This window comes from Pteronotus mesoamericanus, unplaced genomic scaffold, assembly GCF_021234165.1.
Source record: "Pteronotus mesoamericanus isolate MK-2021 breed Mesoamerican mustached bat unplaced genomic scaffold, CSHL_Meso_final scaffold_232, whole genome shotgun sequence".
NCBI lineage: Eukaryota > Metazoa > Chordata > Mammalia > Chiroptera > Mormoopidae > Pteronotus > Pteronotus mesoamericanus.
The window spans coordinates 21,611,693-21,638,705 of record NW_026555311.1 but is presented as its reverse complement, the minus strand read 5'-3'; the positions used below and the strand labels follow the sequence as shown (position 1 = coordinate 21,638,705).

At 35.3% G+C, this 27,013-nt stretch overlaps 1 protein-coding gene across 1 annotated transcript in view; it reads left to right on the top strand.

The window, feature by feature from the left end:
* Nucleotides 1-27,013, top strand: part of CCSER1 (coiled-coil serine rich protein 1) — an 898,936-nt gene that overhangs the window by 551,355 nt on the left and 320,568 nt on the right. The window contains exon 8 of the mRNA XM_054591576.1: nucleotides 20,116-20,199. Within this exon, the coding sequence (XP_054447551.1) occupies nucleotides 20,116-20,199 (84 nt within the window). The remainder of the gene's footprint in view (nucleotides 1-20,115; nucleotides 20,200-27,013) is intronic.

Here is a 27,013-nt window from a genome sequence, read left to right as displayed (position 1 = left end):
TCTAGTGTTCAACTGGTTATTCTGGATGATTTCTCTACAATTTAGTTGTAATTCCATATTAGTCATGGGAGAAGGTTACTGTAGCTTCCAGCTACTCCTCCACCATCTTAGATTAACTTTTTAAAAATATGTTATCCAACCTGGGTGGCATCCATGGAATCTATTGTGAACGAACAAAAAAGAAGAAAACAGTTGTTGGGGTTTTTTTTAACATTTGTTACTTAATGATACCTTATTTAACTGTAATTCTTTGTAATTAGAATATTTCCTATAAAAACAAAACCAACCAAACAAACAAAAAATACATTAGAGGTAAGGCCAGAAATTGTAATTCCCCAGCTGAAATTATAATGGCATCCTTTTGTAACAGCAGAGGGAAAATTAGAATGTCTAAGTGTACAGCTCACTTATTTGGAGAAATAATTCTAAATTTTGAGAGGAGATACTCATAAAAGTAAAGGTAAGATTGGGTATTCAGAAACTTCATGCTGTCATATATGTAAAAATCTAATAACATTTATTTCTTGATCAGTGAAATAAGGATTGTCCTTCATAAATACTACTTAACAAGATATGGTAAAATAAAATTTGGTAAATTATCAATGGTATGAATGCCTTGGGAGTGAGATAGTGTATAAGTACATAGTTTTCTTTTTTTTTTTCTTTTCTTTTCTAGTTAATCCATGAGGTTTAACTTGTAATGTTTATATGAGGCCAAAATATTAATTATGAATGATTGTAATGTTCATTTGACCTGAGGTTTAAAAACACCTTAAGAATATTTTAAAAAGAATGTTTTTTATAGGATATTAAGAACATTTTTGAAAGAATGTTTTTATTAGAACTAGCCAAAAACTCCATCAATTCCTATGATATATTTTTATAATTTTTCATTTACCACAAATCTGTTTTATATTTGGACTTGCTTCCTTTAGATTGTGACTTATTTTTCTATTTCATCAGGGTCATAGACATGTTATTCCTTGGGAGTAGTAATGCCTACAAAATATCATTTGAAGGATTATGTTGTTAAAGATGTGGCTACTAACTCTTCTGATAATATATATGTTGCAGTAAATTTGCATTGAGATTTATTGGATAAACCTGAGATACTTAAACATTTTACAATAATTATGGACCTAGCACCCTGTATGCCATAACAGTATTTTGAAGACTACACTTTGCATTCTGCTTCATAAAAACAGTTGATTTGATAAACTTCTTTTTGCTAGATACTGTTATGTCCATCTTTTTAATACCCTCCTTGTTCATTATAAGTGTCCTTAGCCATACTGCCTAATCAACGGTACCTCATATCAAGTCTGATTACTTCTCTAATGTTTTCCAAGCATGCTTGGCGATGAGCCTGGCATATGAAACAATTTCCTACAGTAATAAAACTAATTAAAGTAGGCAGTCATCCACATACCACTTTCTAATGAATTATAATAAGCTCATTAATCTCACCCACTCTTATTTCAAAAAAGTCTATTGATAGGACCTGTATGTAAGAAAAAGTTCTCGGACTTAAAAATGGACAACTATTACAAAATCAAAGACAACTTTCTGAATTTAAGTTACAAAATCATAAATAGCTGATTGATGCTTTAAATGAAACATGTAGCTTCTGAACTCTGCCCAGAGTGCATATTGACAAGACTCCATTCTATTTGAGTTCTTCTATAATTGATTTAACAAAGGAAAAATTATTCATTTTTAGTCTTCAGTACCTTGAAGACTAAAAGTGAATGAGCCCACTCCTCATTTGCTCCTAGAGATCGTATGAGAAAGATGAATTGAGTACTTGAGATCAAGTGGTAAAAACACAGCCTGTTTCCTCTCCAGGACTAGAATATCTGCTCAAATGTCAAAAAATATAAAAACTACTTTCTGTTAACTTTTCTCTGAATTTGTGTGGAGCCTGGTGAAACAATGTTAAGAAATATTATCCCATTAATTTACAAGTAGCCTGCAAAATAGACCTATTGTTCTGGAGATATTACTGTGAAAAGATAAGGTTGTTAAATTTAACACAGGGAAAGACAATTTCTGAACTACAAATGTTAATAGTAAGAAAATATTTTGAAGGACAAGGTGGAGGTTTATTTTATATTCATTATAATTTGAAGTTTTAAAAATGTTTCCATTCTGAAGATTATTACTACTATGACATACATATGGATTTCTCCCTTAAAGTTAATTATAAATATAGAGATTTTAAAATCAATACAGAATAATTGCAATGGTTTAAATGTAAATAGACAGGCACCTTTTAACATGAAGCTAACATTCAAAATTGTTATTTACTTTCATGATTTTTTTAGCTAGTATTTTCATCGTTCTTTAGAGGGTAAGAGGTTGGATATTCTGTACAGAGTATTTTCTCTGTAAAACACATATTTAAAAACCTGACCGCTTTGGTAGGTAGATGCTTAGTAAACCTGTCACTGTTTCCCAGTCTAGGATCAGCTATATAACTGTGTGGTCAGTTGCTATTATATGTGACGATGAGTTGGTTCCATGCTGTAAACAGCAATTTAGGGGAGGGCTTTTGGTGCAGGTTCCTCCATTATCTAGCTGTATGGTGTTGAGAAGGTAAGTTATACATCTAATTCAGTATCTTCACGTGTAAAACGTGGGGATTAGGTTAGAGCAGTGCATCCTCAGGTGCTGAAAGTGCCACCAATAGTAAATTTGTTGTTTAAGTAATTCTATTGCAAATGAGCAAAAATAGTATATGAAATAAAACAGTTTCCCTTTGTAATTTTAGTTCAATTCTCCTGAAGTCAAGGAGAGACATTTTGTGCTATTAGTCCATAATATTTCTTTAACACGGAGACAAGAAAAACATGTACCTAAACAGAAGAATTTTGCATGTAAGTCTTATTAAGAGAAACAAATTTTTTGAACATTATCTCCAAGATAACAGAATTAAACGAGAGCTTTAGGAACATTTTGGAGCTCCATTTTATCTTGTTTTGGAACAAAACCCTGTTCAAAAAAGACTTGCTGCAGTTAGTAGATTTAATTAACTGTGTCTATTAAGAGCTAGCTATACACTGAATAAACTTTGGTAATGTGCTTTAATGTTAATAGGAAACATGACTCATCATTGTAATGTCCTGCATTAATGTAATGCTTAATAACTAATATTTATTGAGTGCTAGGAAGTCAGACACTCCTTCTAAATAATTTACATATATTAACACAGACTAATCTTCATTACTCATTTTAATATTTAAAACAACCATATAAATTAAGTGCTAATATTTCTCTCATTTTACATGTGAGGAAACAGAACTACCAAGTTCTTAAGGAATTTGAGAAAGGTCAGACAGTTAAGTAAATGAAGAAGTTTTATTTTTTTAAATTCTGTTCAATATCCAAGTACTGCATACATTTCTCTCTCTCACTGTTTTCTCTTCCATCAGCCCAAGTAAACCTTAGTGAACTTAAACCTATCATATTTCAATGGGAACCTTATTTCTTTCAACATTATATACCCAGTGTTTGGGCACGTGGTAGGCACTCAAAAAGTACTTGTTGAATAAATGTGTTAAAAAGATTAATTAATAAATAAATTTCTGTTACAAAAGGCAACTTTAAACATGCTGAACTAACAAGCAAAATAGAGACAGGCTCATAGAGAGCAGGGTTACAGCGGTCAGTGGGTTGTGGGTGCAGGAACCGAGCAAAAACGAAAGAGGACTTGGGGACATAGACAGCAGTGTGGGACTGTGTGGGGCAGGGCCAGGCAGTATAAGAGAGATAAATGGTAATGGAAAAAATGCAATAAAAAGACAGAAAAAAATGCCTCTTGGACTCTAAGATCTCATGCCCAGCACTTCCTATTCTCTTTACCTTACTTAGATTTCTCCTGATAATTTGTCAGCATTTGGTTGTTAATCTTGGATCATTTGGAACCAGAACAGTGTGTGCTCTGTTGGCAAAATATATAGGTTCAGATAAAAACTCCATTACTTATTTCTAGCTGCTGTTCAGCTGTGTGACATTAGATGTATTTGGAGGTCTCTGAGTTTGTTTTCTTATTTGCATAATAAAGATGTTCATATCTGACATCTACCCAGCAGGATTTATTTTTATTAATTAAATTAAATGTGCTTAAAACAGCTAAGAATGCTTGGGATATTGTAGACGTTTTATGAAAGAGGCAATATAGCATCATATTGAAATATCTAGGATTGGATAGAAACACTGGAGCCAAACAGACCTAATACTATTATTAGGTAGTTCTGGAAGATTGAGTACATTATTTACACATTTAAAATATTTGTTTGTCAATACTTAATCACAAAATACAAGTTCCTAACACAGGGCTGTTGTAAGGGTTAAATGAGATAATTTAGTCTGGAGTGTCTGACATACAATTAAAACCAAATAAATGTAAGCTGCTTCTTTTAGTGATAATTCTCCTATCCTTTAAATTGTTTTTATTCTTTTGGTTTAATATCTTGGGGGAAAAGAAGACAATTCAGTGCCCCATGACTGAATACATTTATTAGACTAGTTTCATGCAGTTTCCTCTAAAATATAAGCACTATTTTTGCCTTATGAGTGTAACTCAAATTATATTATCTTGAACACTAAGCTGCTTAAAGTTGCTACTTTAGGAAGTGGAAAAAAATCAGATGTAACAAAAGTTAATTTGTCGAATCTGTATTTTAAAGATCACTGTCAACTGGAGACTATGATAGAAGATTTATACTATATCCCTATATTTATAAGCCCCTTAATAGAAAGAACCACAATTCAAGCATTTGAAATATATATTGAAGAAGATTAATTTGGAAATATCCATAAATGCATAGATATATGTATCTCTTGTTGGATGATTACAAGTATGCCTTGCTGTAAGAAGCTAATTTTATTGTAATCAAATTCTCCATTAAGTGCCAATATATTATTGGAAATACATTCTTTTAGAAAACTAAATCAAACTAATTCACAAACAAGTTAAAAAACCAAATCTATCATTCCTGAAACCAACACTTCAGAGATTATGTACTTTTTAAAAAAATTCTGTCTTGCATTTGGGAAAGGAATAGTCTTCTGCAATAAAGCTAGAGAACCTCATGTGAGATAGCACAGTTAACCTAGAGGAAACCCTGCGCTCCTCAAGGTTCCTGATCCCTTAGAGGCAGGGTTAGAAGGTCTTCTGACTTTTAAAAACTCTATATTAAACCACATTGAATTAATTTGCAATTATTTAGATTAAAATCAGGTGCATTAATACCTTGGCAAAGATTACTTCAGATAGTAGTTGAACATTGTCCTAGAGCAATTGGGACAAAATCTGTAATTCAGGGCCTCTGCTACCAGTTTACTTAAAAATACTGTTATATCTTCCTCTAATATCATAATAGCCTTCTAATAGGTCTTCACTTCCTCTCCTATAACTTTATTCCCTCTTCTTATTTCCACAATCAGTCTTTCTGGTTTATGCAAAGACTATGCCCTATTGCTACTAAAAACCCCTCTCGTTAAAGTCCTAAAAACTTTATTCCAATTACCCTTGAAATATAAAATCTAAGAAGCACAATGTTATATGGTTTATTTTACAGCATTGTCAAGTGTCATTTTGTTTTTTTTTTTGCTTCTTACTTCATCTGTACTAGATATCTTTTATGTCCTTGAACTTTCTGCTTTCCTATTTACCTTAGTCCAGTAGTCCAGGAGTGTTTTGCTTTGTTTTTCTATTCCCACTATAAGACTATACTCATCCTTCAGATCTCAGCTTAACTCAGCTTAACTTTTTGCCTTATGAGGCAAAACTCCATAAAAAATACTAGATTATGTTTCCCTAGAACCTAGTAGTTCCCTTCCATAAATTACCATACTTTAAAAATCTGACTCTTGTGCGAAAGAATATAAGCATCCTTTTTCTATCTTGTTTGCTGCTATATTCTGAGATTCTTGTACAGTGGATAGCTTTTAACATTTACTTATTTCTAAATACACTACTGAATGAAAGATATTTAAAATAATAAGAGTTAAAAGATTATAAACCCATGTGAGAGTTTCCTTAAGGGTTATGCCCACAACCTTACAGTGTCAGGTTCTACCTCATTGATTTCCTCCCCTCACAGACACTACTCTTTGATATAGAGCCCATGGAGCTGAATGGGCAATCTGTTCATATTTTTCTAGAAGGTAAAATTTGGGAGATTTTTTAATGAAATATGGAATGTAATAATTAGTTAAATTGTTGGCTGTTTGATGCTATAAACAATAGAGGGTTTTATACACATATTTTTCTGTGTTGTTTAAAAATATCTTTATATGTGATATGTAATTTTAGCTTTAGATATTAGGTCTAATAAAAATTCCTGCATTTTTCTCAGTTTTCTATAGTTATTGTCTACAAGTATGAAATCATGGTTTTTATTTGTTATTGAAATATAGACAGTCTTTTATTTCAGCTCTTTTGATAACTTTTGAGTTTGCCTTGAGCAAGTCACTTATCTTTTCTATTTCAATTTACTTATGAAAGATAGGAATAAGGATTCTGATGTTGATGTATCTTACAAAAAAGATAAAATCATATTGAAAAGAATGGTGAAAACTAAAGCAGTGTGTCAAATGCCAGATATGGCAACAAAAATAAAACAAAGAACATTTCTATTTACAGTAACATATTAGGAGAAGTGGTTTTAATAATGTGAAAGGCAATAGAATTATTTCTTGATACTTCATAGAATATTCAGGGATAAATCATACAGAATACATGCATACATATATACACACACATATGTGTGTGTATTGTCTATATGTATGTGTGTATAAAGTAATAGTGTACGTGCATGTGTTTATATTTGTGTATGTGTGTGTGTGTGTATGATCCAGCAAAACTCCAGCCATTGTTAGTACAACAAGAATGGTTCATGCAACATTGATGTAACCTGGCAGCCAAGGAGAGTGGCCTGGAATGTGGATGCATGAACAATGACAACTTCACTGTACTTAGTCAGTGGGAGTGGTGGACACCATTGAATGAACATGTGTACTATGTGGCTGTCCCATTCAAAATGACTGATTGAGTCGAGCAACAATTCTGCATCAAATTTTGTGTTAAGCTTGAACATTCCACCACAAAACTATTTGGATGATTCAGAAGGCTGCAGCTATGGGCAACTGGTAATTGGCACCTTCGTCATGACAATGTGCCCACTTATGCATCATGCCTCCTGCAGAGTGTTGTGAAACATCAAATCAGTCCCTCTACAGCCAAGATTTGGTGACCTGTGACTTCTGGCTTTTCCCAAAATTCAAATCACCTTTGAAAGGGAAGACATTTCAGACTATCGATGAGATTCAGTAAAGTATGATGGGGCAGCTGATGGTGACTGGGAGAACTGTGTGAGGTCCCAAGGTGTCTACTTTGAAGGGAACTGAGGTGTCATTTTCCTATGTACAATGTGTCATATATCTTTTATCTTCTTCAATAAATGTCTTTATTTTATATATTACATGGCTGGATACCTTCTGGCTCCTGGAAAGACTACACACACACGCGTGCACACACACACACACACACACAATTTGTTTTAACTTCCAATTTCAGCCTAATATTTTTTTTTTTTACTAAAGCACTAAAAGCACACAGGACAGTAGATGGTTTGCCCATCCATTCATTTAATTGATATTTATAGAACTCTTTCTCTGTGAAAGTTACTGAACTAGGTGATTTGTGATATATAAAGTATGGTTCTTATCCTCAGAGTGGTCATATTTACTATGGAATTAAGAAATAAATTTAAAGAACTCTTTTAAGGTTCTCTTCCTTACTGTTGAAACAAAGACAAGGATAACAACTGAGATATATGAAGAAAACCAACCAGATTAAAAGGCCTGAATGAAGGCTGTTACAATGAGGATTGATGAAATGGAATGAATTAAAGGACTTTTGGAGTCAGAAAGGGGATTGTTTGCCAGATAGTTATTCAGTGTGAGAGGAGATGGGAAGTCAAAAATAAGTATTTCTGGTTTCGGTTGCAACAGGCAAAGAGCTTAGAAGTCATCACTTCTATTTTAACAAGAAGAAGAAACCCAAAAAAGACTTGAAGTCAACAACTTTTGGAGGGCTTATCTGAGAAATAAAGCCACAGAGCAAGCCATTACCCCAGGTAAATCTAGAGAATCACAGCTGAATTCAATTTACCTGGAACAGAAGACACTGAAGCCATAAACTTGTAGAAATCCTTAAGTGGTAACTTTGATGAATTATTGGAAGCAACGTGTGGACTAGCCGTACAATTGAAACCTCCTGGGACCATATTCTTGGAGGTACTACATTTTTATGAGTTTTATCTCCAGGAATCCAAGCAGGTTCTCATGATGAAGGGGAACAACTATTAAATAAAGTCCCTTGTAACTTTGGCAGAGATATAGTAAAGTAATCATTTAAAATATGCTACTCTCCAGGGGAAAATACTTTATAGACAGCCTTACCTCTCCCAAGGGAAATGGCATTAACAAGTTCCAGCCCTCTCTACCCTTACTGTTTCACCTGAGAGGGGAATGAAGGTAAGGAAGAATTGTGAAGGTCACAACCAACCTGGAGACAATGGCCTACTAAAACACTTGTATTTAAACATAAGATTATAGAACTCTTTTCCTTCCCAACACCTTATCACTGTATTTACCAGGTTCCAGAATAACAACTGGACTGCAGCTGGAAGAGCGGCAAGGCACAGACTCTATTTAGAAAGTAGTCTTACGGGAGCCCAGAGACAGCAGAGGGGACAAAAATAAGGATGATAGAAGAATGTGAAGCCTCTGAGACCTACAGCTACAGCAACTATTAAACATAGCCCAATTTCCTGAAAGATTAGCATAAAAACTCACAATATTTCCCCCAGTTATTATTACATAATATACCACCTGCTTTTAAAAAAAATTACAGGGCATGATAAAGGCAGGAAAAAAAGAAACCACAGTCTGAAGAGAAAAGGCAAGCAACAGAACCAGATATATATACTTGTATAACACAGATTTTAGAATTATTAGTCAAGGAACTTAAAATAATTGTAATTAATATGTTAAGGGCTCTAGTGGAAAACTAAATAACATACAAGAACAAATGGACAACGTAAGCAGAGATGGAAACTCTAAGGGAGATTCAAAAAGAAATGCTGTATATCAAAGGTGCTGCAACATAAATGAAGAATGCCTTTGATGGGCTCATCAGCAGATTAGACACAGCTGAGGAAGGAACCAGTGAGCTTGAAGATACAGCTATTGGAACACAAAGAGAAAAAGGGATGCATTAAAAAAAAACTCAGAATATCCAAGAACTCTGAGATAATTTCAAGTGTATAATGTGCATAACTGGAGTAACAGAAGAAGAAAAAGAGAATGGAGCAGAAGAAATGTTTAAACTCGTAATGGCCAAGGCCTTTTCAAAATTAATGACAAATATCAAACCACAGATCTGGGAAGCTTAGAGAATTGCAAGCAAGATACAAACCAAAAAATCTACACCTATATATAGCATATTGAAACTGGGGGTGGGGGGGAGGTGAAGACAAAAAGAAAATCTTGAAAGAATTCAAAGAAAGAAAATACCTTACCTATAAAGGAAAAGAATAACAATTATGAAGGAATTCTCACCTGAAACCATGCCAGCAAGAAAATGGAGTGAAATACTTAAGGTGCTAAAAGAAGTAAAGGATGAATCAGGATTCTTATATGAGAAATGAAGTCATTAAGATCAGAATTGTAGAAGAAATAAGATGTTGCTCCTTGGGTGAGGATTCTCCACTTGAAACTTAGAGGCCGACATGCCTGGAATATATTAAGTGCAGGTCTTCAGGAGGCAGTTAGAAATTTGGGTCAAGATTTCATAAGATGAAGGATGGTGGACTGATAATAAATACTGAAATTTTAGTTTATAGGTAGTTGTTGAGATGTAACTTTTAAGGGAAGATGGGAGAAGGCTTCAGGCACAAACCTGGAAAATATATATATTTTAAAAATATAACTTTTAAAGAACAAAGTGCGAGGAAAAATGTCAAAAAGTTTGAAAAGTATCCAAAATATATAACAGGAGAAAAAGCAAGTGCAGAAGTCCAGGGAGACGATACTTTAAAGAAGGGATTTTGTATTGCCAAACTTAAAGCATAAATCAGGCTGAGGACTGAAAAATAAAATGTTTCTACTTAATACAATTGAGAGCAATTGTAAGTAAGTGGCTCCAGTAGAAACCAGTTTCCAGACACAGGGAAATTGATCAATTATTAGTTATTTATTCATGGTGGCCGAATTGCATATGAGGGTGTGAATTTTTTATGTAGTTCCTCTTCCAAGAATCTAAAAAAAAAGGAGTCAAGAATAGAAGTCAGGAATCACAGGATGTTTGCTGTTGTTATGTTTGTTTAAGGAAAGATAGAAACTTAATCTAGTTTAAAGACTAAGAGAATGAGTAAAGGTCTGAACTCAAAGTTTTCTAATATAGAGGGCTTTCCCCATTGACGAGTAGTCTGAATAGAGTGAAACAGTGTGTACCGTTTTCCATACTGCTTATGATTTTATGTACAACCAACTCTGAACAATTCATGGAAAACCGCTTTTCCCCATCATCCTGGATAATAGAATGCATTTGCCACAGGAGGGAAATTTATGGCACATTGTGATTACAGTAAGCAAATTATATCAGTTATTATAAGTGCATATGCTCATTTTATACGTATACTCTGGCATCATTCCTTTTTCAAATGATTTTAAATAATATATTCCAAAGAGTGAAATTTTAGAAAAATGAAAAAGGTGAGTTCCCACTCACACCTTTAGTTGAGTCTCAAACCAGGAGGGGTGAAACATGGAGGAGGAGACTAATCTTTGAAATGCTTTCCAGATAATTTAGGTAAATCAGGTGACTTAGATAAATCTTCATTTACTCCCTCTTAAATGCTACCATTCTAGTTTGCTACCATGCCCTTCAGTATTGACTTCCTTTAATATACAGGAGTTGAGGACAGGACAACTTTGGGCTGTCATTGTACACATTCTACCTATCACAGCCTAATCGTGGATGTTTTCTTCCTGTGTACTTGAATGAGTCTCACCGTGGGGGAAAAAAACAAAACAAAACCGTGATCCCAATTTCCTGAGGAAAATGGAAATTCTAGGAAGTAGTATAGACTACTACTGAGATACAGTGGTTTGGTATTAATGCAGACTTGAGTTTACTTCAGTAATAATTGTTTTATTTAGTTCAATAGTATAGGAATATTGTTAAAACACTGAAAACTGTGGTTAGTAACACGTTCCTGGTAAAAAGTGTCGTCACTATCCACTGATGATTTATGTGAAGTATTTGGGATTATTTCAGAATTTCAGTAAATTGTGTTTTCATCATTAGTAATTGGTTTATTCAAGGTCACACAGATAAATTTTGACACAACAAAGACTCCAATGAAAAAGTCTTCTCTGCCTCTGTTGAGAGAGAGCAAGAGGCAACACAAAAGACATTGCTAGGTGGGTAGGTTTTTTACTCTATTAGATGAGAGTTTTTAGGATAGGTTAATGTCATTTAATTATAACCTAAAACTTCACAGTGCTCTTAACTTTAATCTATATAACCTTTAAGCCAAAATTTTGTATTCTGTTGGAAGTTAATTATGCAGTTGGACACAGTATACAGACATTCACTATATAAGCAACCATTCAAAAATATATCTACTTCATATGATGAAAAATGTACTTTTCCTTGATTCATGTATATGCCATCTTAAAAGACTTCTGCTTAACAATGTACATAGAATGAGTATTTGAAGATACTACTGTGTATGCGATTGTTATCCATTAGGGCTCTGAAAAAAACAAAGCATGACCTTTACTTCTTTGCTTACTATCTAATACTGGTTTGTGTTTTGTAGCTGTGATCTGTGGCTTCAGCTAATGTTTGCTGCTTTTTTGCAGCTTAGTTTTCTGACCTCCCAGACTGCCTAAAACCACTGTTTAAATTGAGTCACATTACCTATCATTCCTGTACAGCATTAATGTTGAACTCTCTGCTTTATTTCATTCCTGGCATTCTACAATTATGCCAGAGTTCTTGAAAAATGCCTCTAGAGCTTTACTTATTTGTGCATTCTTTATCAAATTGTGACAATTCAGCACCCCATAAAATAGGATACTACACATTTTTTTAGGATCTGATAATATTACAGTGTTCCTCCTCTGGAGTTGCTACTACCCTTTCGTAACATAACAAGAGGGACTCCCCCCAAAAAATTTATTTATAAAAAATTGTGTATGTATTCTTACATGTTTAAACTTAGTCACTTTCAAAGTACTCTATATTTGATGCAGTATACCTATCGAGACTTTTTTCCACTGCTCAAAATAGTTTTTTAACTTGTCAATTTTGATGCCTTTTAGTGCTTCTGCAGGTTTTTGTTTCACCTGTTCCGCAGTAGCAAAACATTTCCCTTTAAGGACTTTTTTCATCTGGGGAAACTATAAAAAAGTCACTTGGGGCAAGATCGGGTGAATAGGAGGGTGGGGCAAGGGGATCATGCTATTTCTTCTCAAAAGCTGCTGAACTCAGTGAGGTTTCAGCAGGTGCGCTCTTAAATCACCCACCATGAAATGGGCAAATGTGTTGAAAGAGCCTTCAAAAAATTTTGACTGAAGCGAATGCAGCCTCTTAGAACACCAGCTGGTACACTGATGCAGAGGGGTTCTGAGACCACTCCACCTAGTGGGGGAAGCCTGTACTACAAGGGGCCTGCCCTCCAGAAGATAATTCCAGTTTGGGGGGTTCTGCTCGTATAAAACTAAGAGATTCACTCTCTCTTTATTATGCAAAAAAACACGTATGCATTGCCAAGTAGTGCCTGATATTATTGTCCTCCCCTCCATCTGAATTGGTTTAAATGTTCAGGGCTCAAAACTGGCTCAACCGTCTTGTCCCAGGAGGATGGCAGAAGTATGCCCTGTACCTGCAGCCAGCCCCTGCCAGTACTATATTTTATGAGATTTAAAGACTCTTTTGATAGGGGACATAACATACTGACACTCAGATGAAAGGCAAAACTCTTTGTTACTTACACCTCCACATCCAAGAAGGTTCCCTGGCAGGGTCATGCAGGAGGTTGTCCCTCATGGACAGAATAGCAGCAAGCTAGAGCTGTAGGGGCAGTTTATGTATGACCAGCAAGGTGGAATTAGCGAGGCTTTTCTGGAGCTCGCTGAGGATTGGCCAATTTGAATGATTTCCAGAGCTCTGGGGCGTACAGTCTGTGGTTGGTTGCCTAATACCTGCTCTGGTGGGGGTGGCACATAATGGGCCTGGAGTAGGGGGGCCAGGAAGGGAAGTGTTTGGGGTGTGGATTTAATCAGCTGTTCAAGGAGAGGAACTAACTATCCCCTAGTCAGGGTCTTAAAACTAGGTCGAGGTAACATTTTAAAGGAAACAAAATAAAATGACTATCACACAATTCTAGGTAGGGGATGGGATGCATTTGATGTCTTTGGTTACTCTACCTTCCCAGAAATTAATTCTCATACTTTATTCAGTATGTTGAGGGATAAGATATCCCCATTCCTTACTTAAAACATGAAAAGCAAGTAAGCATGCCTTCGTATCTGGAAATTTTAAGAGGGTGTTATGGTGTTTTTATCCATTTTATTTTATTTTTTCATGCATAGTATATGAGGTCTATCCAGAACGTATCCAGCCATGTAATATGGCAAATAGAGATATTCATTGGAGAAGATATAAGATACAAGAAACATTATACATAGGACAATGATGCCCCTCAGAGTCGGCACCCTAGGACCTCACACAATTCTCCCAGTTGCCATCAGCTGCTCCTTCGTGTTTTCCTGAATTACATCAGTGGTCTGAAATATCTTCCCTTTCAAAAGTGATTTTAGTTTTGGGAAAAGCCAAAGTCACAGGGTGCTAAATCTGGGCTGTAGTGGGACTGAGTCACCTGGGTAATTTGCTTTTTCACCAAAAAACTGCACGAGATGTGATGCATGAGCAGCCATGTTGTCATGATGAAGCTGCCAATCACCAGTTGCCCATAGCTGCAGCCTTCTGAATCATCCAAATAGTTTCTGAGGAGGAATGTTCAAGCTGAATGCAAAATTTGAGGCAGATTTGTTTCTCTACTCACTCAGTCATTTTGAATACAACAGCCACACAGTACACATGCTCACTCAATGTCGTCTATTGCTGCCACTGACTAGTACAGTGAAGTCATCATTGTTCATGCATGAACATTTCAGTCATTCAGTCAAATGCCGGGTTACATAGATGTCATGTAAACCATTCTTGTTATATTAACAATGGCTGGAATTTTTCCAGACAGATCTCAAATATTGTGGAAAGCATTACTCAGATTATTGATTTTTATTGTTGTTGTGTAAGAAATAAGATATTTAAAAACAAGAAATAAGGTATAATGTGACAATTTTACCTGTTTACTGTGAGACAAAATAATACTTGTATCAGTGAATCTAAAAACCTCTTAAGGATTTTTCTTTTCCTTTGAATTTTGTATCAAGCAAGTCTAATGGAAGCTCATTGTTGATGAGTTTAAAAAGACATTTATATTTTCAGTATAGTTTATAATTGATTTTGATGAAACCCATGGGTTTAGGAAACCAGGAAACTAATCTAATCTGTACCTACTAACTTGTTCTTTGACACTAAGCATTTGTTTCAAATCATTCTACCTAAAAAAATATGCACCATCATTTAAAGAATGCTTTAGAGAATGAAATGCCAATGTTTGTTTATTAAATTGTAATTTATACAAAATAACTGGGTCAAACAAAGACAAGAACAATGAAAACTTTGAATAAATATTATAAGGAACATGACTTAGGTTAACATTCTATTTATTTACTGTACAGACAAAATATAAGTAAGGTGGAACACATCATACTAGAAAAGTTAAGCAACATAGTTTTTTCTTGTTAATGCAAGAAAGTGAATCTAAGAGGACTCTAATAACTACAATTACAAGCCCATTATCTCATGAAACTGTTTTAACTTCCTAGCCAACTTCTCAGTATAGGTTTTAAACTATTTTTTATAGTTTGTAGTATATAGTTTATAGTTTTATTCCAAAAATGTAGAAATACATTAAATAATGAACACAACTTACGGATCCTGATATTATTAATGGTTTTCTTTTATTTGACTTTTGGTACAACTGTATTCGCTGCTTCATTTGTATGCCTAAAGCCCTTATTCTAGAATTATACCATTTGTTCAATAATTACTCAAGAAATATTCTGATAGCAAAGAGAAATGCTGCACATAGAAGTGTTTTATACCTTGTACATGTCCTGTGAAAATATAAGGTATTGTAATTATCTTTCAAGTGATGGAAATCAGAAGTCTTAAGATTTCCTTAGAGTAATACTTACTGATATCCAAATAATCTTGTATTTAATTGCTTAAAAATCATAGTTTATATAATGAGAACATAAATTTTTTTATTTTATGCATGAAATGAGCTATTTGAAATTTATACTAAATAACTGAAACCACCAAGATCATAAGTAAATTACAAAGTATTTTAGTTTACTTTAAAAATTAGCAGCATACATTTTTATACAACTCTAATGAGTCCATTTACACAAATTCTAATCATTTGAAGTTTGTCCATATGTTTAAACTTAGAACTCAAACTATACTTTGTTCATAATTTCGTAAATCAGGAATGTGGGAATGATTCTACTGAGGAAGTTATGGTGACATATCGGCAGGAGCTCTGGTCACCTGAAGGCCCTGGTGGGCTAGACCCGCAAGATGACTCACTCTCCAGGCTTGCGGGGGCGCGGGTGTCCGCTGGCGGTCCTCGGGAGACTGTCAGTGGAAGCGCGGCTGCTGGGCTCTTTCAGCAAGGTGGTAAATTTTGAGGAGGCATTCTCAGAGGCCAGTCATGGAAGCTGGAAGGTGCTTTCTCATCTAGCCCTAAGAGTCATGCGGAGTTACATCCATTGTGTTCTGTTGGTCAAGCAAGTCAGTAAAGCCAGCACAGGCCCAAAGAGAGGGATTAGATTCCATATTTCAGTAGGAACAATAGCAAAGGATTTGTAGTTCTCTGTAATCTATCATATTAGGAATTCTGTATTTATGAATAATTGCTGAATTAGGAAGTAATTGAATTGCATTTTAGTCTTAAAATTTATTATACTTCAATGAAACAGAGGATGTTATAATTATTAAATTTTATATCTTCCTATTTGTGAATAATATGCTTTAAATTAGCACAATATTAAAGTGTTGACATTAGCCTTTATGTTAATGGAATAACCTTATTTTGGCAACCAATAGTATTAAAATCCAGTTAATTCTACACATTAATATGATTTTGAGTTCAACATATCATACTGCCAGATATGTCTGAGAATTTGCCAAGTAAAGTGAGAATATTGTGAGACTATTGCTGTCAGACTTCATCTCAGAGTAAGAACTGGTCAACGGCTTTTGATTTTTGTGTCAAACAGGTACCTCTGTGAATATTGCCACAATAGAATGACTAAACACAAAACTCTGGGTAACTAAGTTTCATTTGCCAAGTCATTCATACATAAGACTTTTAAAAATGGCTTCGGATGACATATGATAAATATTTAATGTTTTTCTATAATTAAATGCAAGTGATATGTTAGCACCTACCTGATTTAAAGCTGTGAAATTCTCTTCTTGAAAAAGTCCCCCAGGAATGAAATTAGATAATTGTGTAAAGTGAACATATTTTTGAAAACCAAGCTTCTTTACAACTTCTATTGGCCAAAATATAGATAAATATTTCATTTTAAACTAATTAATTGACAAAATATAAATTAATATACAAAAATAGTGTTGATAATTAATCAACTGAAACCAATTGCCATTGATCCATGCTGACGCTCAGATTCCCTTTCAATGAAGGATGCACCACCCAACTGCAAGCCCCGCGGTCGGCTGACTGCCTGTATTTATTAGCGACTAATTTAGGGCTTGCCTCAGCTGAAGTCAAGCTCATCTCTGGGTGACCTGAGACAACAAATGAAGTAACACAGCTGAGATCTAGCTCTCTTGAGGCAGTGCCCAAGCAGTAACTGAACAGCAGGGAGTGGTATGAGAGCCTACCCACGTTCCCTCGAGGGGAGATTCTTCTCACAGGCATTCTTGGCTCTGGAGCTTCTCCATCCACTCGCAGAGGATTTGTGAGGTAGGAATCCTGGTCCAGCTGTACCTCTGCCCAATTATGATTCTTCTCCTTTTCTTTTCACATGGATTTACTTTCCAATAGACCTTTTTACACCCTTAACTCCACCTCAGTATTTGTGTCCTGGAGAACCCAACTTGTGACATCTTATTTTATGAAGGGAAGTTTTTTTTTCAAATGAGATATTATATAAAACTTGGGGAATATGAGGTAGCTTATGGTCTGGTTTTACTGTTAACCTCCGCAGAAATGTCCATGGGGCTCAAAGAATCTCAGTCACTGGCACAGAGCCACAGGGCTACTTAGTTAAAGTACTGAGGATTTGATCCTAGATCTCTGACTCTAAGAAACATGACCACCTTCTTACCTACCTCTTAAGCCTGCTAATTTTTCTTTGCATTGTGGAGTGGGCTAAGCCTTTTGCTGTTAACAGTATAACACGTGATATTTAGAATCTATGAAAAGAAATATTTTTAAAAGATGAGTATAAACTCTACCCATAAAAATCCATAATTTATGGAAGAAATAGGATTACTATGAAAGAAAAGGAGCAGAGATAGTGTGTCCCAGTCAAGCTTGTTGTCAGCAAATGAAAGGTGATATTAGTAAATTTGAATCCTATGCTCTATATTATTTAGTGCAGTGGTCCCCAACCTTTTCGGCACCAGGGACCGGTTTCATGGATGACAATTTTTCCATGGACTCGGGTACGGGGATGGTTTCAGGATGTTTCGAGAGCATTACATTCAAGCTCACCTCAAGCTCACTTCCTAACAGGCCCTGAGGTTGGGGACCCCTGGATTAGTGTAAAGTAGAAATTAACCTCATGAGAACAAGAATAAACAAGTATTCTATTTTCTCTAATCCATTAGCTGTTTTCTTCCCTTTGAGCTCAGGTAAAGTTAACAGATTGAGAAAAAGTGAGAATTCTCCTAATGTTTATTCTATTTGTTTGCTAATTTTATGGGAAGAAAAGGTGGATTTGAGCATCTTACGTGTGTCAGTAACAATGTTTGACATTAATGATATGCTAATGAAATAAAGGCATGCCTTAGATATATTGCAGCTTTGGTTCCAGGCCCCTGCAATAATAATAAAGTATCAAAATGTGGAAAGTCGTAATTTTTTTCCTGGTGGAAAGTCTTGCCTTCAATTTATTTTTAAAAATGCAACATCTGTGAAGCTAAATAAAACGAGGTAGGCCTGTAGTTTAGCCACTCAAGAAGGGGAAAGAACTAGTCCCATGAGGCTGCAAAACAAGCAAATAACACTTGAAGTATTAGTATTGTATGGAATGATGTATGACTTAGATGGTATGGAGCATGCCCTCGCCCTCTAGGGATACATAACTCAGGCAACAATGGAAAGCTTCCTAGAGGAATAGGAGTAATGCTGAAATGCCTCTTAGAGCATGAGAAATTTGAGGGGGATAAAGGGTTGCAGTGGGTAGTTGGCAGTGTAATCCAGAGATGTGTGTGTAAAGCAAGGAGATATAAAACAACATTTTGCATTTCAGTTTTCTAGGTGAGCAAAGGTGGTGAGAAAATTGGAAATGAAAAATGTTAACACTCCGAAAGTAAGCAAGAACAAGTAAAGAAAGACACTATATGGTATGCTAAAGAGATGTGACTTTTTTTTTCCTCTAAAAGAGGAAGTGATTTGCTGTTAACTCAGAAAGTGATGTAATTAATTTTGTTTAGGAAAATATTTCTGGCAGATAGAAAAAGTGGTAGAGAACCAGTTTAGAGACTGAACACAGTAAGTCAGGTGAGGAACAGTGAGTACCTAGAGAAAGTCAATGAATAATAGAGAGTAGTGAATAATATTCCTCCAAGAAATATGAAGGAAATATGAAAGGGTTTGGTTCCTCTCAGAGGGGAGGGGGATGGAAGGGGATTAAGCAAAGGAAAAAAAGCCTCATAGACACAGAAAACAGTATGATGATTACCAGAGGCAAACAGGGGTGGGGGATAAATGGTGATGGAAGGAGACTTAAATTGGGGTGGTGAACACACAATACAATATACAGATGATGTGTTAAAGAATGTACACCTGAAACATTTTTATTAACCAACGTGACACCAATAAATTCAATAAAATTTTTAAAAAATTGGTACCAGATTTAGTTACTAGTGAGTAAGACCTGAGCATCTAGGATGAATTCCTGATTATTTTATGAAATAGAAAGATATTGGGAGAAATAAGTCAAAGCAAAGCTTTGGTGTAGGGAAAAAGTTTGAGATGAAGGTTGAATTGAAGTGTCTACAGGACAATGTTGAGTATATGCTTGGTAGTTTTAGTCAATGGTTGAAGTTTAGAAGATGGATAGGCCTCATTTAAGTATTTGCATCTGAGAATTACCAGCATAGAGTAAGATAAGCGATAGAGGTGAATGGTTAGTGTAGGCAGAGACTGTGGTCGAGTGCACCTGCAGAGTAAGAAGATTAAATGCCCACAGATCTCTAGTGAAAGGGTTAAATGTTACAGTGACATCATTAAAGATAGAGACTTAAACATGGCAATTGGTTTGGGAACTAATATTTAATTACAGTGGGGGAACAAATGGTAAACTATCTCTTTTAGAATATAGGTATTTTTACTCCACTGATATGCATGTAGAGAAATGAGAGGCAAGAATTTAGGGTGACCCCATAGGTTTCTGTCTTTGACAACAAAATGAACAAATGGATGTCCAAAGGGGGAAAAATGTGTGTATGTCATGTATAGCATAATATTTTTGGATGCATTAATTTATTTTGCAACTGAGAATATTATAAAAATATCATACTGTAGAGGAAATTTCACTTTTATTCGTCAGATGTAGTTATCTTCCACTGTGTGAAGCTGACTTTCCTTATCAAGACCAAAGTGAAATGGCTAAGCCTATTATGCTGTTTCTTTGATGTTTTTATAGGATATAATGAAAGATGAATGCTCAATGTTGAAGCTGCAGCTGAAGGAGAGAGATGAACTCATTTCCCAACTTCAGGAAGAGCTGGTAAGTAATAATATTGGCCCACAAGTGTGTTTTCTTTGTAAGGTTATTTCCTGTAGACCTTACAACAACGTATTTGTTAACACCAAAATTAATTATTTATAAATAGTGATTCAATCTGATTATTGATTTTAAAATCCTATGGCAATAAGGATTTGAAAATCTGAAAAATAGAGAGTATGTTTTATATTATGCATTGAACTTCATATAATTTTAGAAACAAAACTGAACCAGGGTTAGACATTTCAATTGAACCTATGAAAAATTGTGAAGGACAAGGCCACATTTCATTTTGTAAAGTGCATGATTTAAACCTGCTATGCCTAGAGATAAAAACAAAGTATAAAGCAAAATACCCAATCATCCTGTAAACCAAAACTGATTTTACTTTTATTTTCATAAAACTACCAAAAGTATATTAACCTGACGAGACTTAAGAAGTATTATATTATATAAATCCAAAGGGTAAATATTATACAAAACTATGAAATGTGTATGTTTTCATGGTGTTTTTAAAAATGTGACATCATAATAAATCATACTTTTTTAATATGAAAACACGTTATGTAGGTAGTAAATACTGGGCATTACTTTCTAAGCATGCTTTCGATTTATGATGATTTCAGATTTGACTGCATTAACAATGTATTATGTAATCGTTAAATATAATTAAATGCCAAAACAAATTTTATAGACCGTCAAGCCTCTGAGAACTCTTATCATGTTAGATGGCAGACAAATTTAGAGCATATTTTATTGACTCAACAACTGACAACATTTTTACCGAGACTTAAACTTTATTTAGACTCTTCTATGATTGACTTGATGCTGATTATTGGTCCTATGAACATAGTGTTATTGTTGATTTGAAATTTTTTGAATCTTGTATAAGTGACCCTGAGCAGTTCAAACCCATGTTGTTCAAGAGTCAGCTAGTAGTCAATTTGGGTATTTCAAATTTAAAGTAAAAAGATACACTTGTGCCTTATTTTTTACTAAATCAGCCAACAGAGGACTCTTTTGGAGGAAAGGGTACTAAATTAATTATAACTATGTAACATTGAATCAGGAAGTAATAATTTCTTATTTCACTCAATAAATGAAGGAGAAATATTTATTAAATATTAGAATATTAGTATTGCTAGGGCTGTAGGTGTGGTCGGGCAACAGCTGGAGAAAACCAGAAATGTTCTCTTCAGGCAGGGATTTTTGGTTTGGTAAACTTGAAGGGACAGGATCACACATGGGGTGTTTACTCCCAAGTCCTTTATAAGAGAACAAAATCTCCGCGGCCCCGCTGTGAGGTAATGTGAAGGGCACTGGCTAGTCATACTTACGTGACATGGGATATGTAAATGCTGTTTTTAATGTTGATAATAAATTATACCTTGTATTGGTCTTATAATAAAGTGTGTCAAAAAATGGAATAAGCCAAACAACATTTAAAATTATCTTATGAAGTTTAAGACCATTCTTGCCATCAAATGAAATCTTTAAAAGGTTTTTATTTTCCTCTCTCTTCTATAATTATGTGAATTTTGCTGAGCTTGTTGAGGACTTTTAGTGACTTCAGTTCTTTTAGCTGGTTTTCCTTTGAAACATTTTTCTTCTCTGTTATGAATTCTTATAGTGACTTATATTTGCAAACCCTTGATCACAGTATTATCCATTTTGATTTAATTTATATATAAAGCAAGATTTATTGCACATTACTGCTTTCTTTCCTCTTCATTACTTTCTTACTCCATTGCATGGTCTCTTCTGATACATTTATGGTTTGGTTAGAATCCTTTCCCAATTGTTTTCTTCAGATGGGGTGTTGATGATGTGGTCTCTAAATCTTTGAATATCTCTTAACCTTGAAAGATAAAGGATATACAACTATGGATTGAATTGTGTTCCCCCAAGTTCATAGGCTGAAGCCCTACTTCCCACTGTGACATTGGAGACCAGGCTTTTAGGAGGTAATTAGGGTTAAATAAAGTCATAATCACGGAGTCCCAATTTGATAGGATTAGTAAGAATATGAAAAGAGAGAAAACTCTTCTCTCCATTGCCAAGCACCAAGGAAAGGCGATGTGAGAACAGACAATGCAGCTGCCTATGAGCCAGGAAGTGAGTCCTTCACAGGACCCAGCCATGCTGCAGGGCTCACCTTGGACTTCTACACTCCAGAACTGTGAGAAAATTAACTTCGATTTTTTAAGCCATCCAGTCTATGGTATCTTGTTATGGCAGCCTGAGCTGACTGACAGATACTACATCAATGCATAATATCTTAAAGATTTGGTTCTTTTTTCTTAGTAAATAACATTCTATGCTTTTGAAATTTGGGTGCTGTACATCATATCTTTCCATGGTTAACCTAGGTGTGTACTATTTTTCTTCCTTAATTATGACTAGTATCAGTAATCTGATTCAGTCCATTCAAGTCTTCCTTCAAATTATAATTTTTTTCCTCAAGTCTTCCATCAAATTATAGAATATTTTTCTCCTGAAACCCTTATTTACATATTTGGTCTCATAGATCTATCCTTCAAGTCCCTTACATTTTTCTCTTAGTATGGAACTATTTTTCCTTTAGCTGAGATTTTGTCCCCTCATAGTCCAAGGCACTAATTTGATCCTCAGTTTGACTATACTTTTGCCCTGCCTGGTGTGGCTCAGTGGGTTGGGTGTCCTCCTGCAAGCCAGAAGTTTGCTGGTTCAATTCCCAGCCAGGGCACATGCCTGGACTGTGGGCCAGTTCCCTGGAAGGAGGAATGTATGAGGCAACTGGTTGATGTATTTTTCTCACATCTATGTTCTCTCCTCCTCCTTCTCCCCACCTTCCCCTCCCTCTGAAAATAAATTTTAAAAATCTTTAAAAAATTTAAAAAACAGTGACTGTATTTTATAGTTTAATAAATATTAAAATTCAGAAATTTTTTAAAACTAGAAAATAATTTTAATGTTTTAATTATATATTGTTAAATTTTGATGTTCTTAACTTGTCATTTCTGTGAGATGGCGTTTCTACTACACTTGAAGTGTCCTGTCCTTAATATTTTTCTTGCCCTTCCTTTCTAGGATCTTTGGTCCTCTTCAGATCATCAGTTACTTTCTTTTGCTTATTTTCTATATTCATTTTTGGTACTTGGGTAAAAAAATCTGGAAAATTTAAGTCAGAGATGGTCAAAGGCCCAATAGGATCTGCTTTTGTTGGCTGATAACAATGAATAAACTTGAAGGATATTAGTCATTGGCTTTCTTTTGTGATACCTTAAGTTGTCCCCAGTTCCAAATGTTAGACACCATTGGCCAGTCTGGGTGGCTGCTCTGCAGTGTTCCAGCCAAAAACACTCTGAAGATCTGGCTAGGATAACAAATTAGGAAATAATCACCCTTCTTGCAAGGGCAAATATGTTCACCAGCAGTTTTCTTTCCAGAACCTTGATTTCTCATTTTAATGGAGGCTTATTGTCTGCTTGTCCGCTGGCTCCAGTTAAGCCAGTTAAGCCCCAAGAAGAACAAGTTCTTGAGCCTACTATCTTCACTTCACAACCATCAGAACTTGAACTCTCCCACATGTGCCCATGAGCCTTGTCTCTCTGCTCTAGCCCCTGCCTCAGCTCATAAGAAGTTAGTGTCAGCTTGGGAAAGAATATGAGGGGGGGACCCCCAGAAAACAAAATTATCTTTTGGAGGACAGGCCCTTGGTAGTACAGGCTTCCCCTACCAGGTGAGTGCTCTAGGAACCCATTATCAGTGTACCAGCTGGTATTGTGAGAGGATGTGTTTGGCCTCAGTGAATTGTTTTTGAAGACTCTTTCAATGTGCTTGCCCATTTTACGAAGGGTCATTTACGAGTGCACCTTCCCACACCGTAATGAATGTTCAGCAGTTTTGGATGAAAAATGGCATGACCCATCCTCCCCATCCACCCAATCTCCCCTCCAGCGATTTTTTTGTTTGTTTGTTTGTTTCCTTGGATGAAAAACATCCTGAAAGGAAACTGTTTTGCCAATGTGGAAGAGGAGAAACAAGAAAAAATGGCAGACTCACTAAAAGGCCTCAAAATCAACAAGTCCAAAAACTGTTTTAAGTAGTGGAAAAATGTCTCAGTAGGTGTATTGCATTGAATGGAGATTACTTGGAAGCTAACTGAAGTTTAAACATGTAAGAATAAATATACTATTACTTATTTATTGTTCAACTACAGTTGTCCCCATTTCCCCCCCACCACTGCCCCCCCCACCTCCCACCCTCAGTCCTACCCAACCATTGGCTTTGCCCGTGGGTCCTTTACACGTGGTCCTTGACGACTCTTCCCCTTCTTTCCCCTGTTATCCCCGCCCCCCTCCCCCGGTTATTGTCAGTTTGTTCTTAAATAAATTCCTTTTTTTTTTTGGTCCCCCCTCATAGGGTCAGAAAGGTGTATTCAGGATACCATCCTCTTGTGAGACACTTTCTTTATGCACTCTCTGATGAGCAAATATGAAATGGAACTGTATTTTGCAATCTCCCCTCCATAATTTTTTTTAACAAGGGTTCAATGGCAGCCACCTTACATGAAGCCCCAAGGCTTACACCAGGTTTGAACTTTGATTTGGGTTAGAAGATTAAATAAGAAATAGAGCAAAGGAGGTATTTATTGCCTTCATTTTCTTGTGGCCTTATCTTTCTTTACTTGAAGAGGAGAATGAATCAATATAGTGACAAAAAAAAATCAAGATATGAGTTTTTAGACTAATTGCCTATGTGATTAGATTTAGCTTTCTTCTTGCCTCAGTTTCTTCAGTTGCTAAATAATATTACTAAAAATATGAAAATATTAAGTATTCATCAATAATGAATTTGGTAAATTATATATTTATACTGTATAGGAGGTCTGTCCAGGAGGTGCCCAGCCATGTAATATGAAAAATAGAGACATTTATTAAAGAAGATACAAGAAACATTGTACATAGGACAATGACTCCTCAGCCCCCTTCAAAGTAAGCGCCTTGGGACCTCACAGAGTTTTCCCAGTTGCCGTCAGCTGCCCCGTCTTATTTTTCTGAATCTCATCAATGATCTGAAATCTCTTCCCTTTCAAAAGTGATTTTAGTTTTGGGAAAAAACGAGAGTCACAGGGTGCCAGATGGGCTGTAGGGGGGCTGACTCACCTGGGTGATTTGATGTTTTGCCAAAAACTCTGCACGAGATGTGATGTATGAGCAGGCATGTTGTCAAAATGAGGCTGCCAAGCACCAGTTGCTCATAGCTGCAGCCTTCTGAATCATCTGGATAGTTTCTGTGGAGGAGTGTTCACGCTTAATGTAAAATTTGATGCAGATTTTTTTCTCTAATTGCTCAGTCATTTTGAATGCAACAGCCACACAGTACACAGGCTCACTCAATGGTGTCTACCACCCCCACTGACTGGTGCAGTGAGGTCATTGTTATTCACCCATGCACATTCCAGTCCACTCTCCTTGGCTGCCAGGTTACATAGATGTCATGCAAACCATTCTCGTTATATGAAATGGTTGGACTTTTTCTGGTAGAACTTGTATTGTATCTATAATATTTATTTACATAGCTGCATTTATAGAATTAAGTGGGGATAATTGTATATAGAATAACATTGTGTAAAATATACATGCATAGAAAATCTAATATGATTAATGTCTTTGGATTATATTAGAATGTTTAGATTCTGTTTTATATAATTTGGTAGTGTTTCACTTTTAATTACAAGTATATAGTAATACTTGTAATATTTTTATAATAAAAATAGACATATCTGTTTTTGAAAATACATGAATTAGAATGAGTTTAGTGGTTTTCATTCTGTGGGAAGGGGGTGTGTTTTGAGGGACTTAGTCTGCTCGAACTACTATAACAAAATACCATAAAACAAATGGCTTAAACAATAGACATTTATTACAATTCTGGAGGCTGAAAGTCTAAGATGTTGGCAGATCCAGTGTCTGGTGAGAGCCTTCTCTCTGATTTCCAGATGGCTGTTTTCTCCACATGCCCTTACAAGGCGTGCACACAGGGAGAAAGGGGCGGAGCTCACCTGACTCTTCGTCTTCTCAGAAAAACACGAATTCTGTCACGAGGACCTCACCTTGACGACCTAATGTAATTCTAAGTCCCTCCAAAGTTTTCACTTCTAAATTACACTGGGGTTTAGGATTTGAACATATCACTTTTGGCGGACACAAGTGTTTAGTTTTTAACAGGGATGTAAGTGTATCAGGAGTCTTCTGGAATTATGCCCCTTTGCAACTATGTAACAGTGGCCATTATGATTTCACTGTTTTTTCCGCATTATAATTCTCTGTAAGATTGTAGTTGATAAAAAGTCACATCTAAGAATAAAAATGAATTAAACAACCAAAACCCAGACAAAGTGTTTGCTAAGGACTACTGTGAATTTTTAGATCAGAGTAGGAAATGAGATGAAAAGCTATAACGTAGACTTCAATGAGAATTATTCAGCGTTATGTTATTGAGCAAGACATTTACGGCATGGAAAGAAACCCACATTTAAAGTCAGGAATGATAAGAACTTAAAAAAATATTTAAATATATTCAAATATAAGTTTGTGTTTATTTTGTAAAATATAGTGAACTTCTTAAATATTAGAAATAACACTACCATACAGCACAAAGATTTGGGGATTTTATGAATGAATTTCATTAAGATATGGGTGTAGGTTTACACCAAAAGTCTAAACATACTGGCTAAAAGTAGGAATAATCAGAATCATTTATAATAATAAAAATTATTTAAAATCCCATATTTAACCTTAGATTTAACTTTATTAAATTTAATGATATAAAA